Source organism: Myxocyprinus asiaticus, chromosome 44 (genome assembly GCF_019703515.2).
Source record: "Myxocyprinus asiaticus isolate MX2 ecotype Aquarium Trade chromosome 44, UBuf_Myxa_2, whole genome shotgun sequence".
In the NCBI taxonomy this organism is placed as follows: domain Eukaryota; kingdom Metazoa; phylum Chordata; class Actinopteri; order Cypriniformes; family Catostomidae; genus Myxocyprinus; species Myxocyprinus asiaticus.
The window spans coordinates 22,194,464-22,208,724 of record NC_059387.1 but is presented as its reverse complement, the minus strand read 5'-3'; the positions used below and the strand labels follow the sequence as shown (position 1 = coordinate 22,208,724).

Sequence of the window (14,261 nt, the reverse complement as noted above, 5' to 3'; positions counted from 1 at the left end):
CTTCCCCATGATTGTGTAGCCTAGTGAACCAAACTGACAGACCATTTTGAAGGTTCAGGAAACCTTTGCAGGTGTTTTGAGTTGATTAGCTGATTGGCATGTCACCATATTCTAATTTTTTGAAATAGTGAATTGGTGGGTTTTTGTTAAATGTGAGCCAAAATCATCACAATTAAAAGAACCAAAGACTTAAACTACTTCAGTCTGTGTGCACTGAATTTATTTAATACACGAGTTTCACAATTTGAGTTGAATTACTGAAATAAATGAACTTTTCCATGACATTCTAATTTATTGAGATGCACCTGTATATATATATATATATATATACACACACACACACACACAGACACACACATGAATGGCGAGTTTAAATTATTTTTTTTCATAATCAACATTATGCCACAAATGCTGTTGATTGAGCTTGTAGTGAAGCCATGATCTTTTCCAAAGGGTTTAAAACCACTCAACTTCCACAGGGGGACCCTTCTCCCCTAACTCAAGAATAAATCTGGAAAAAAACTAAGCAATTTGTTGCATTAATCACCATGGATTAGCGCTTTTTTATTGCTTAGTCATGCTCACCAAAGCCTCTCATCAACGCTAACATCGCACCAGGCTACGACTTCCACGACCTTGATGAGGGGCCTCTCTTGCTCAGGCGTAAAGAAGTATAACCCAGATCTTTTACAGCACACCTTGCCCTTAGTGCAGCCTACTAGCAGTAAGCACTTGTGCTATTCACTGACACTGTCCCATTTGCCAGGTAAAGGCACTCTAGTCATTATTCCTCAACAGGAAAGTGCAGAAGACTATATTATGCACACAGATCACACAGACGTGGAAGGTGAATCCACCTTCTGTGGATGCAGAAGTAAGCTATGAATTATTCAGCCGTGCTGGGATTTAGTATTTCATAGGTCAAGGCCAATTAGTATAAGGACATAGTTTAAAGTTCTCTCATAACATAACTTATCAAGGTATTAATGTGATGCATGTACAAAGAATGTCTTGTTTTCACCCAGGTGTTGTATTGTTTCATTGAAGTGTGAAGTAAAAGTCTTCTTCAGACAAAACAGTGGGTTGTTTTGTTGTCTAACTTTGTGGAAAATGCTTTGTGTTTTTATTCAAAGACATCTGACAATAAGCTTGTTTGCCTGATAGTGTACACTGTTCAGTAACCTTAGTATGCAAACTTCTTAATCTGGTTCTGCAGGCACCTTCCTCTTACCCAAAGGGCTCAACTCTCAGCAATGAACCTCAGAATGACCCTTTCACAGAGGAGCAGCAGATGAATCCAGGTCTCAAGTCTAGTTGTAGGGTCCAGGTACAGCCTGTCCTTTCCGAGCCCTGCTATGAGGTGAACAAACTTAACAAATTCCATTCTCAGGCCCAGTCCATTCCTGTGATCGTTGATGGCCAGGCCAAGGTGTACCCTTCCCGGGTTGTACGTCTGTTTTCCACCCAGACAAAATGTGAGGACAGTACCCCTCACAGAGGTCCACCTCAGGCCTGGTCTGGACTAGCCGGTCTCCGCGTCATGGGTTCTTTCAAAAAACTGCGGTCTTCTGTGCTCCAAGGAATCCAGAACAGGAGCAATGCAATGGCAGCCAGTCAAGAGAGAAATCTTTCGTCAGTGTTTAATGAGGATGACAATGGTTTTTTAGTAACCAAACGGACTGTTGCCGCCAATCAGAGCACATGTACAGAAACTGACAAAGTGTCAAATGGGTCGTCTCATACTGGTAAAATATCTTTGCTTTCGGACGAGGATGAAGATTGTGATGAAGAAGCTGAGTTTCAGAGGAATTCCCACTTCTCTCAAAGTATCCGTAAGGCGTATGGTGCAGGACGCATCCCATTGCTTGACACAGTGCAGAGTCAGCCGGAGAGCCCGTCAATGACTGAACCTGGCTCCCAAAGTCATCCCTGCAGCACTGTAGAGTCCATTGAACCTTGCAAGACCCTTGAGATTCAAGAAAATGTCAAGGTTTTGAGCAGACTGAGCAAAAGTGCTGAAAATATCCATGTCCTCAAGAGTCATTTTAGACGCAAAGTCACCTCAGCTGAGCCACAGAACCCAGAATGCCCCAGCACTACAATTCTTCAGAGAGCCATCAGCTCCTCATCTATTGACTTGCAGGATCATGGTTCAGGTAGACGTCAAAGCCCCATGAAAAAGTTTGTTGGCAGCTTAACGGACCTGTCTGTCAAACGTAAAAACACCCCAGGCCCCACCCCTAGAGTACCACTGTCACCTCTTAGTCAACTCCATGATGACTACTCCCGCAGAACATCCTGTGTTCGCACAAGTGGGCGTCAACGGAGGCCTTCACCCACACCCACCAAAGCCCAGCTGGAAACACAGGTCAATGCTCACCAACATATCCCAACTTTACACTCTGCTCCCACCTTCTTTTGCTCCACCCCCAATAACTCTCTTCAGCCTCCTAGCAAATCAACAGCCCTCATAAGTGACTCTGGGCAGGTGGCTGTTTCCTCAACAGATTTACATTCAGAAATTCCAGTCTGTTTGCTGGAAAGGAACTCTGAACCTATGGAGTGCCATCAAACTGGAATAAATGATCATTTCTCTCAAATGTTCAAGCAATGCTCAAGCCCTTGTCAAAAGAAGACAGTCAATGGCATTAACATTAACTTGGAGGTAAGATACTTTTAAAAACTCTGCTTTAAAGGGGAAGTGTGTAATTTCTGTGCCACAAGTGTCACCAAACAGAAATGTGAAAATAATGATTGCTGTATGTTTGCTGAACACCCCCTCATACATCATTGGTCATGCAAACATGTAGTCCCACCCCAAACTCACACCATTGTTTGAGCCAATGCTCAACAATATGGACAAATATTTTGATAGTGCGGCCTTCAAGTGGAGTCGGAAATATCGTAATTACGAGTTCCGAGCACAAATGACCAAGCAAAGTCGTATGAGAGACTATTTAACCCAAAATGGGCCACTGGTATTAAAATAAATGGGAGAAATTGGAATGCCCAACGGATGTAGAAAAGGAAGTCCTGCCTTACAGGTAAAAGAGCCAATCTGCTTTAGATACAGACATTGCCTGTTAGTCAACTCGAGAACGTGCATGTGCATTAGCTGAACCTTGATCTGAGCTAAAGAAGCACAAATTATAGATCAGTGTTGTCAGATTTTACTGCTGATTTTAAATATATTCTTTGATTGTAATTTTGACCAACTGTTTTGGAGATTTCGGTCTTTCCCTTTTCAAGTAGATAGGAGCTGTGCTTTTATGCCACTTGTTTACATAGAAAATGGTTAGCCAGCCTGCCCGGGAGCATTCCAAAGAAGGAGGCCGTGTTAACTGACTTGCCTTGAGAGGGACGTTGATTGTGTTTACCAATGGACAAAATTTGGAATTCTAGATGATACCCGAGTTGTCATGTTGGAAGAGGCGTGTCATCATGAAAGATGATTTAAAAGTAATAATTTCAAGCAATTATTTCAATTTCAGTGCTTTATTTCAATAACATTAATTTTGTTATGTATGAAAGATCATATAGTCTTCTAATGTAAAGCCAACAATTCACCCTTCGTTGTTTTGTTTTATATTATTTAATTAATAATTTGTTTGAGATATGCCATTATTAATCCATAAAGTTTGAGTAAAAGTGTTGCTGGTGTATTCTGTTACAACAGAAAAATTAGCTTTTGCTGTTGTTTATTGTAAATTTGTGTGTGTGTGTGTGTGTGTGTGTGTGTGTGTGTGTGTGTGTTCTTTATTTTGTTTCCGACTTGAATGCGTGACAATATCGCAAAAACGAATGCTCAGCTCAGACATAGGAGTGCAGTTTACACTTTTCAGGGGAAAATCAGCCTACCAGTGGCTTACTTATAGTTGTCTCTGCATATTTAACTGGGATAGGTGAAAGTATTTGGCAAAATATACACACTTCAGCTTTAAACTGTAATGTAAGTATTTTTAAGTATTTATTTGAAATTGAACATGCATTTTCTGGCTTGAAATGTGTTTCAGATTCAAATATGACTGCATAAAGGAACTTAATGGAAAGTTTCGAGTTAAATAAAAATTCATCTCTATTGACAGCATCTGTGATATGCTGACAATTAACAAAAACGCACTGACACGCACACAACGGAAGCCATAGATGTCCATTGTAAATGTATTTCTGTCAACACATTTTTGTTGTTTGTTACCAAGTTATTGTCTGTGGTAATCAACAGCATGTCACAGATGCCATCCAGAGTTTAACTTTTATTTCACCTGAAACATTACTTTAACTATAAAAGCATGAAACTCTGTAGTTCTTATATGTAACTTGTTTGTCTCTCCCTCAGACGATATTGATTTTCTGTTTGTTGTTTAAATTAAATCTGTCTGATTATAAGCAGCAGGACTAGACAAGCACTTTTTTTCCAGGCCTAATCTGATATCTCTTAAAGGGATAGTTCACCAAAAAATAAAAATGCTGCCATTATTTCCTCATGTTGTTCCAAAATGGCTTTCTTACTCTGTGGAAGTCAAAATTAGATTTTAGGCAGAATGTTAGCCTCAGTCACCATCCATACTCATTGTATGGGGAAAAAAATGTGCAATGAAAGTAAATTGTGACTGAGGCCCAACATTCTGCCCAAAATCTCCTTGCTCATCATTCTTAATGTAAACATTAATAAACTAGGTCATGGAGTAAGTTGGGTGACCTTGACTTTTGACATAGGAAGTCATAAATTACAGTAAAAACTGATTTTTGTTGAAGCATGGACTTATTTGGCTTGCGTCATATGTTAGTCGCACAAGTGACGCCTGTATCTGACAATATCACCACAGCTTTAATCTTCAAATGGCTTTTTAGCAGATCAGGACAAACTCTGCTAAAGGAACGTTGAGATTAGACATTTCATTTGGAGCAATTCACTTAATTACTCTGGCTCAATTTGGTCGATCAACCCACCCAACTTTGAATGACTTTGTCATTCTACTGTCACTCTAAAGTGATAAATCTTGTTTCTACAGTGTCACATGGCCACTCAGCTGTGTGGCACTCGATAGAGGGAGCAGGTAAAGTTAATGATTAGCTGATGTTTATGACTAGCGGGATTGCTTAAACTCAATTCCCAGACCTGAGACTGGACACATATCAACCAGGACAAAATGTCTCCTCCCAAAGAGAACAACCCAAGGGCCAAAGTCCAGAAATCAAACTGAGCCAGTGTAGGCTCAAATGGACAGACAAGCCAATAGGAGAATTTATATGCATGAAGCAGATTAGCCACAGTGAGCCAAGCAAAACTTTGCTTTGTGTGTTTGTATTTGTGTGTGGATGTATATATACTGTATGTGCTTAAGGTACCTTTCTCACCATGGTGCTGGTTCAATGTATGCCTTTTCAGTGTATATGGAAGCCTGCAGAAAGGGAGACTGATGGTTTAGAGGTAAGATTTTTTTCTGTAAATTTTCTTAAATTTAATTAGCCATGTTGTACAGATAGATGAGATTTGTTTTTTGACAGATGATTTTCTCTCATACTTAAAGTTGTTTTGATAACTGTTGATATTGGTGGCTAATAGTAAAATGTCAGTACAAATCTCAGTCTTGCTAAATAAATCTTGTAAATGCAATCATTCGTCATTGCAGTCTGTTGTGTAGATGTAACGTAAACAGATTTGAAAAATTTGAAAAAGTTACATATTGTTAGAAGTTTTTTGAGAAGTTAGAATCTTTTTCTTCTAAAATCAAATTTTCTTTGAATTGGTAGTCAAATGAAATGTTCATGATTTTATATTATATTTCTTAATCATGTTTGGATATTTTAGGATTAGGGTTGGGTTTAGGGTGTGAGTTAGTAGAATAGGATAGTGTAGTACAGTACAGTATTTTACTCGTTCCCTGGGGGAAAATTAAGACATATATATATATATATATATATATATATATGTATATATATAATACACGCACTATATAGTGTGCAATACATTTGTTTGAATTGGAGCCCTTAGTATATTGTATTATACATTTATGGGTGTCCCAAATCGCACACGTCTGCACTTTTCTATTCCATTTTGGAGTGTATTAGTGCAAGTAGTATATTTACACTGAAAATGCAACAAAAAGAAGTGTACTAAGAGTACGCAGGTGTACTTCTACTGAAAAAACGAAGTGTGCAAGGTTGGACACCTCATGCACTCAAAGGTCAAGGGGCAGAGTTACCTGGCCGCGATGCTGGACTGACAGATCAGTTGTAATTAATGTAATTTACCGTAACCCCACACCTTGTGAATATGTACATTATTTGAGATACAAGTATTGAAGTTTGGCTAACATGATAAAACTAGTGCCAACACATCTTGTTTGAAATGTAACTTCCATCAGCTTAAAAACAGCAATGCTTCAGGTTGTAAAAACCATTAGTATCCTGTTTGGCACAGTACTACCATTTTAAAATTCATACGCTACATGGCGAAGTGCATAGTGCTTAGTGTGTCATTTTGGAAACAGCTTGAGACAGAGTTTTTTCATTTAAAGGTGCAGTATGTAAGATTCAGAAACCCTTGTTATTAATGACACCTGTGGCCATTAAGTGAACTGCAGTCAGCTACCTGTTGCTCGTGCTCGCGCTTGTGCACACACTCCATTGCCAAAACTATGACGTAAGGTACAAAGAGACTGAATGTGATTCACCGGCATCATGCTGACAGATGAGGTAGCTTAATTAAAATTACACAGTTATGATTGTTTTACTACAAACTTTCAGACTAAACTAAAACTACTTATCAGCTAACATAGCATACTGAATCACACACAGAGCTACATACTACCGAACTATACCAGACAGTTTACTGTTGCACTGCAGTTATGTTGCAGTGCACACCGTCTTTTTCCAGAGCTGCCTGTATTTCTCCTGAGGTTACCTGTGGGTTATTCTTTGTATCCCGAACAATTCTTCTGGCAGTTGTGGCTGAAATCTTTCTTGGTCTACCTGACCTTGGCTTGGTATCAAGAATTTTCCACTTCTTAATAAGTGATTGAACAGTACTGACTGGCATTTTCAAGGCTTTGGTTATCTTTTTATATCCTTTTCCATCTTTATAAAGTTCCATTACCTTGTTACGCGGGTCTTTTGACAGTTCTTTTCTGCTCCCCATGGCTCAGTATCTAGCCTGCTCAGTGCATCCACGTGAGAGCTAACAAACTCATTGACTATTTATACACCGGCACTAATTGCAATTTAAAAAGACACAGGTGTGGGAAATTAACCTTTAATTGCCATTTAAACCTGTGTGTGTCACCTTGTGTGTCTGTAACAAGGCCCAACATTCAAGAGTATGTAAACTTTTGATCAGGGCCATTTGGGTGTTTTCTGTTATCATTATGATTTAAAAGGAGCCAAACAACTTTATGATAATAAATGGCTTCATATGATCACTATCCTTAAATAAAAGGCAGTTTTTTTGCATGATCAGTCATATTTTCAAAATCAATGCCAAAATTTCACAATTTCTGCAAGGGTATGCAATCTTTTGAGCACAACTGTATATATGAGGGATGCACCGATCCGATACCTGGATCGGTATCGGCTCCGATACTGAAGCTTTTAGACGGATCGGGTATCGGTCCGACGAGCCCGATCCAAATCCGATACTGTGTGTTAGCGCTACTCAAGAACAGCATCTCAGATGTAGATGCTGAATAGTTCGGGTCACTTATAATATGCATTTAGAACAGCACCGGAGTTGCATTTTACCAGAATTTGAACAAGTGAATTAAACTACTGTTAACTTGCCTACAAACAGACATATACAGGACTTCCTGGAGAGTTTAGAGTGTCAAAATAAAAGCATGAGGGTTTAAAAAGTGCACAATTTAAATATATTACTATTGTATTTAAAATTAAAATTAAAGTCAATAATAATAATAATAATAATATTAATAACAAATTATTATTATTGTCATCATTAGTATTTGTTTACAATTTATAACAATATTTAAGTTGAATAGGTTCCATATAATAAATCCATATAATCCAAAATAACTGTGTGAATGAAAAGTGGACTGATGTCTTACAACTAAATTGAACAAAGTCCAGATGCAAGTTAAAACATTTTTTGGGGGAAAAAAAGCCAAAAATAAAACACTGGTTTCTTTTCTACTGAAGACTTGAAGACCGGAATTACTGTTAATTTTGCTGCTACATTATCCAGTATACTAGTTAATAATAAAGTGTTTCTTAATAAGCTATACATTTCTATTGAAATAATGTGTAGTTAGAGGTTTGTGTTTCTTTGCGAGTACTCCCAATTAGTTCCACACAATAATGTAAAGATATTCTAAACTGATTATGCCAGAAAATAACACTGGTATCTGCTTGGGATACTTGGAAAATAACACTGGTATCTGCTCGGTATCGGCCGATACTGAGATTTCCAGCATCGGGTCGGAAGAGAAAAAGGGGTATCGGTGCATCCCTAATATATATATATATATATATATATATATATATATATATATATATATATATATATATATATATATATATATATATATATATATATATATACACACACACAAACATACATACACACACGCACTGGCTGCCAAAAGTTTGGAATAATGTACAGATTTTGCTGTTTCGGAAGGAAATTGTTACTTTGACTCACCAAAGTGGCATTCAACTGATCACAAAGTGTAGTCAGCACATTACTGATGTAAAAAACAGCACCATCACTATTTGAAAAATGTCATTTTTGATCAAATCTAGACAAGCCCCATTTCCACCAGCCATCACTCCAACACCTTATCCTTGAGTAATCATGCTAAATTGCTAATTTGGTACTAGAAAATCACTTGCCATTATATCAAACACAGTTGAAAGCTATTTAGTTTGTTAAATGAAGCTTAACAATGTCTGTTGTATTTTTGAGTTGCCACAGTATGCAATAGACTGGCATGTCTTAAGGTCAATATTAGGTAAAAAAATGGCAAAAAAGAAACTGCTTTCTCATCAGTCAATCATTGTTTTGAGAAATGAAGGTTATACAATGCTTGAAATTGCCAAAAAACTGAAGATTTCATACAAAGGTGTACACTACAGTCTTCAAAGACATGTAGTCTTTGTGGAAGGCCAGATGTACAACTAAACAAGAGGATAAGTACATCAGAGTCTCTAGTTTGAGAAATAGACGCCTCACATGTCCTCAGCTGACAGCTTCATTGAATTCTACCCGCTCAACACCAGTTTCATGTACAAAAGCAAAGAGAAGACTCAGGGGTGCAGGCCTTATGGGAAGAATTGCAAAGAAAAAGCCACTTTTGAAACAGAAAAACAAAAAGAAAAGGTTAGAGTGGACAAAGAAACACAGACATTGGACAACAGATAATTGAAAAGGAGTGTTATGGATCTTAACCCCATTGAGCTTTTGTGGGATCAGCTAGACTGTAAGGTGCATGAGAAATGACCGACAAGACAGCCACACCTATGGCAAGTGCTACAGGAAGTGTGGGGTGAAATGTCACCTGAGTATCTAGACAAACTGACAGCTAGAATGTCAAGGATCTGCAAAGCTGTCATTGCTGCATGTGGAGGATTTTTTTATGTGAACTCTTTGAAGTAGTTTAAGAAGTTCTGAACCTTTTTTCAAATTGTAATAGTAATTTTTCATGTTATTATTGTCCTGACTATACATTGTGATCAGTTGAATGCCACTTTGGTGAATAAAAGTACCAATTTCTTTCCATAAGAGCAAAATAATCTGTACATTATTCCAAACTTTTGGCCACCAGTGTATTTTAAAAAAAGAAAATAAAATAGTTACAGTAAGACGCTTACAATGGAAGTGAATGGGGCCAGTCCATATATGCAAAACTACACACTGTTTCAAAAGTATAGCCGCAAGACATAAACATTATGTGTTAACATAATTTTCATGTTTATAGATTGGCCCCATTCACTTCCATTGTAAATGCCTCACTGTAATACAATATTTTCTTTTTTTTTTCTTTAATGTTTTTTACAGAGGGGTGGGTCGTAATTATTTTTTGTGGTAATCAACATTATGCCACAAAAGCTGTCGATTGAGCTTAACTTGTATTGAACCTGGAATATTCCTTTTAATCACTGAATCTTGATCACATTTACATCTATAACATAATATTTTATTATTTGTTTAATGTTATAGGCCTTTTAAGATCAAGTCTGATTGCAGATATTTGACTTCTCTTCTAGTCTTCATCAGATGACCTGGTCACAAAATCTGTTTTGAAAACAAGCGATGAGATCTCTGCAACTACAGCTTCAGCTGTCACAACCACTTGTGCTGCTGAATCGCCCTTGTCAACAACTCCAATATCACCAAATTCACCAGCCTCTTCCTGTAACTCGCCCACTTTTGTAGTGCCCAGGTGGAAGGCAGGTCAATCCAGGCCTCGGCCATTCTCTGACTATGGCCAGCTGGGCAGTACAAAGTACTGCATATCAGAGGAGGACAGGGAGTCTGAGAATATGGACTACACTTCCCAAAAGGACTACATTGGCAAAGGCAGCTACATAGAGAGCAGCAGACAAGAGAATGGTCATGTCTGTACTCAAACCGAGGGCAGAAAGAGACGTCCCATCTCTGTTATTGGAGGAGTGAATCTGTTTTCATCCCCAGCTGCTGAGCAGAAGGACGACACTGAAAGTTTACCTTCTGTAAGGCTGTTTTTTTGTTGTTGTTTTTTTTTTTGGTTAATTTTATTAGGGGTGCTGATTTCTGCGCCATCAGTGCCATTAAACTGAATTGCAGAAATGTTTCAGAACATATTTCCCAAACACTTAAAATTGGCTGACAGCTGTCTACATTTTCTGATTGGCTAATGCATATGGGCCGCATGGCTAATGTGCATGGGTCAGGGATTTTAGTTTTTTTTAGGGCTGTCACAGGGGCTGAAGGGATGTCTTATGTGTGGTATTCGCTTACAGTAGTTTAAATGAGCTTTTTGTCTTTTAATGTAGTGCAGTTGGGACCAGACTGGAAAATAGAAGAAACGAGAGGGGTGAATGGGTTCGCAACATGATGCAGGCAGGATTTAAACCTGTGTCCCATGAGCACAACAGATCTTTATGCGTCATGAGCATGTGCTGTGCATTACCTACTTTATCACAGCTTGTACACTTTGCAACCTGCTTGTAGTACATTGACATTTATTTTCTTAGTAGATGCTTTCATATAAAAAAAAATAAAAAATTAAAGTGCATCAAATTTGGTAACCTTTATGCATCTAAGAACTGAGACAAATTATAGCTTTACATAAAGTTTATTTTTGTATTTAGTGAGCATTCAGCAGTGTTGGCTTTTGAAAATGATTTGCAAGGCTCCTTTAGGAGTATCTCCGAAGCTTAACCCTTAAAAAAACACACATGGTTTGATGTAAACATTGTTACGGTCCCATTAGATCTCTCCCTTAGGCTGTAGCATTTTGGGTTTATAACATAATAGGTCAGGTGGTTTTTAAATAATTTTTTCTTAATGTAATTACAAAATGTCTTTTCTGTAACTACATTGGTCCCACAGCAAAAACTTGATCTCGTGTGTGTGTGTGTGTGTGTGTGTGTGTGTGTGTGTGTGTGTGTGTGTGTGTGTTCTTTAGAAAGACTTTATAGACATTCCACTACTTAATTTCCTTGCATCAATTAATTGTTCTCTTTAAAGGGTGAATCTCATAAAAGCTGTCAAGAGCATCTCCAGCTCCTATTTCACCCCAAAATAAAAAGACATTATAAGAAAGTATATTATGCATAAATAACATGAACCCTATTTTTAGGACTGTTAATATTTTTTTGCTTTGTGATTTTATTTTTTTTATTTTTTTTATTTTTTTCTGACAAGCACGCACACTGCCCCCAATTCTTTGTTTTGTATTATGAAAAAAATCTCGCAAAATAAATGAATAATATATTATTTAAATTGTAAAATATTTATACACCATGGTAGTATTTATTGTACTGAATTCAATTTTCCTGGTTTTTATGTTAACATTTTTGTACCCAGGCTGGGGGGTACAAAGTAATGTCACAATGCAAAAATCTTAATTGTCCAAAAAAAGACATAATTTTCTTTATGCAAATTATAATTTCACATTTTTTGGATTTTGGGGTGAAATGTGACTGTGACATTGTGAGATTCCCGCTAACTTGCAGTGCTGTGCTTATGTCATGTCAATGTTATGTGTTCAAAAAAGATGACCTAAAATGACAGTGAGTAAGAATCTGACAGGTCATTGTCCTGCTCTGAACACTGAACTCTGCATCTGAACATAAGGCCTGCTGGTTAGTGGGCCCCTTTTAAGGCTGGTGATTAAAGTTTAATCTGTGCTTTGTTTCAGCCTGTTTCTCGGCCTCCAGTTCCTTCTCATAGAGTGCCTCCATATCGGGCGGTATCCACCCGTCTGAGACCCTACGTTTTCTCCCAAAGCACACCTACCGGTCTGGATAGAATGGGCCGACGCAAAGGTCGCAGAGTGCTCAGTGGTCAGTGGTTTTTGTTTATATACGTGTGCATAAGCACTTGATCTAAAAAGATGAGAGGCTCTATAGTGAGATTGTTTTGGTGGTTGCTTGGAGAGGGAATATTGATTCATCTCTGCATAGTTTCTAAACTCACTCTGTGTGTGGTTGTATTTTCCAGAAGATGGTAACTCTGATCCAATGCTGGATGACAGTGTGAGTGAGGAGGATGGCAGTTTTGAAGAATTGACTGAAGGAACACCATATCTCCAATCAGAAGTCGACCTTTTTACCCTGAATCAGGTTTGCTGTGTGTTCTTGTGTCTATATGGGGGGTTATGTGTTTTCTTGCATACATATGGATGTATCTATACTAAAACCATTAGTGTTTTGTGATTCTGTGGGATTCACCTTGACAAAAAAATAAACGTGGTTTATATGTAGAATAAACCAGCTTTTTCTATGCCACTGATATGAATAAATCTTCGTCTCATGTAAGTGTTCATCAATGTAAACATATTTGTCAAAAGTACAATTCATTTCTCTGTGTAAAACTTTTTTTACAATGCAAAGTTACAAAGTTACTTAGTGCACCTTTAATATTACACAAGATGTCTACTTTTAGCACATGTACACAAGCCTTTAAAATGTTGTTGGTATACTGTTGTTTTCACTTATAAGCTGTGTTATAGAGTCTATGTCATAATTCACTGTGTGTCTTATCAGTTAAATCAGGTGTTTGTGTGTAGAGCTGTTTAAGTGTATGCATGTGTTCTTGTAATTGTCAAGCCTGTATTTCACTTATCACTCTTTTTTTTTTTTTTTTTTTAATCGGACCTATAGCCTCTATATGTTCAGCCTGACTGTAATCTCTATCTCTATCTTTCTCCATCTCCAGTACATAAACTCGGGCCATGCTGTATACGCTGAGGCCCTGTGGGATCATGTGACGATGGAAGAGCAGGAGTTGGCCTTCAAAGCCGGTGAGGTGATCCGTGTTCTGGATGTTCAGGAGAAGGACTGGTGGTGGGGGATGGTGGGAGACCGCGAGGCTTGGTTTCCCTCCAGCTTTGTGCGGGTGAGTTGCACTGTCACCCTCTCGGAGTAATGAATGTGAAACAAAAAGCCAGTTTAAACACATTCCACTTGGGAGGAACACTTGAAAATAGTAACACAGCCTGCACGGTTGCTCTGGGTGACCCAAAGGAAATGGTAGATCTTAGGGATGGGTCACGATGGTTAACTAGTCATCCAACAACCAACAAGTAAAACGGAACAACAAACGTAGTTGCATGTTTTCAAACTGATTTCCTAATAAACCCTCCGTCTTCCATTAGTCAAGCAAACAGATAGTCCCGCCCCAAACTCCCATCACTGGTCAAGCCAATGTCGCTGTATCAGGCTGGTTGGATGCTCAAACAGATCATTGTTTGAAAGCACCTGTGTTTACACTTTTCGGGGAAATCATCCTACGAGTGTCAGGTTAACCAGAAACCAAATCGACGTTTAGCCGACCAGTCATTCAGGCACCCCTCTTACTAGTCAATTTTTAAATATGTAGTTTTGCACATCCCTATTAGATGTGTCATTATAGTTGCACATGCTGATTGACCGGTTTGGAAAGAATTAGAGGATGTAGTGAATGAGGTGTGTGTTTTTTTTTTTTTTTTCTCTCAATGCATCCCATTGTAAAATGTGTGGCTCGGTTTTATCTTAAGATTCAACAAGATGAGTCAATCACACACAAAGAGCCTTTAAGTGATTTGATCAAGTCTTCTTGTAGA

The 14,261-nt window shown here is 38.1% G+C and overlaps 1 protein-coding gene across 5 annotated transcripts in view; it reads left to right on the top strand.

Annotated features, from left to right (window-relative positions):
• spata13 (spermatogenesis associated 13) overlaps positions 1-14,261 on the top strand; it is a 32,067-nt gene that overhangs the window by 8,109 nt on the left and 9,697 nt on the right. For 3 of the 5 annotated variants that reach the window (XM_051687717.1, XM_051687719.1, XM_051687716.1), the window contains exons 2-7: positions 1,217-2,665; positions 5,390-5,431; positions 10,219-10,683; positions 12,357-12,501; positions 12,659-12,780; positions 13,376-13,555. In XM_051687717.1, coding sequence (XP_051543677.1) covers positions 1,217-2,665; positions 5,390-5,431; positions 10,219-10,683; positions 12,357-12,501; positions 12,659-12,780; positions 13,376-13,555 — 2,403 coding nt within the window. Of the gene's footprint in view, positions 1-1,216; positions 2,666-2,731; positions 3,045-5,389; positions 5,432-10,218; positions 10,684-12,356; positions 12,502-12,658; positions 12,781-13,375; positions 13,556-14,261 lie in introns of those variants that run through there. The other 2 variants (XM_051687720.1, XM_051687718.1) reach the window with 2 other exon arrangements.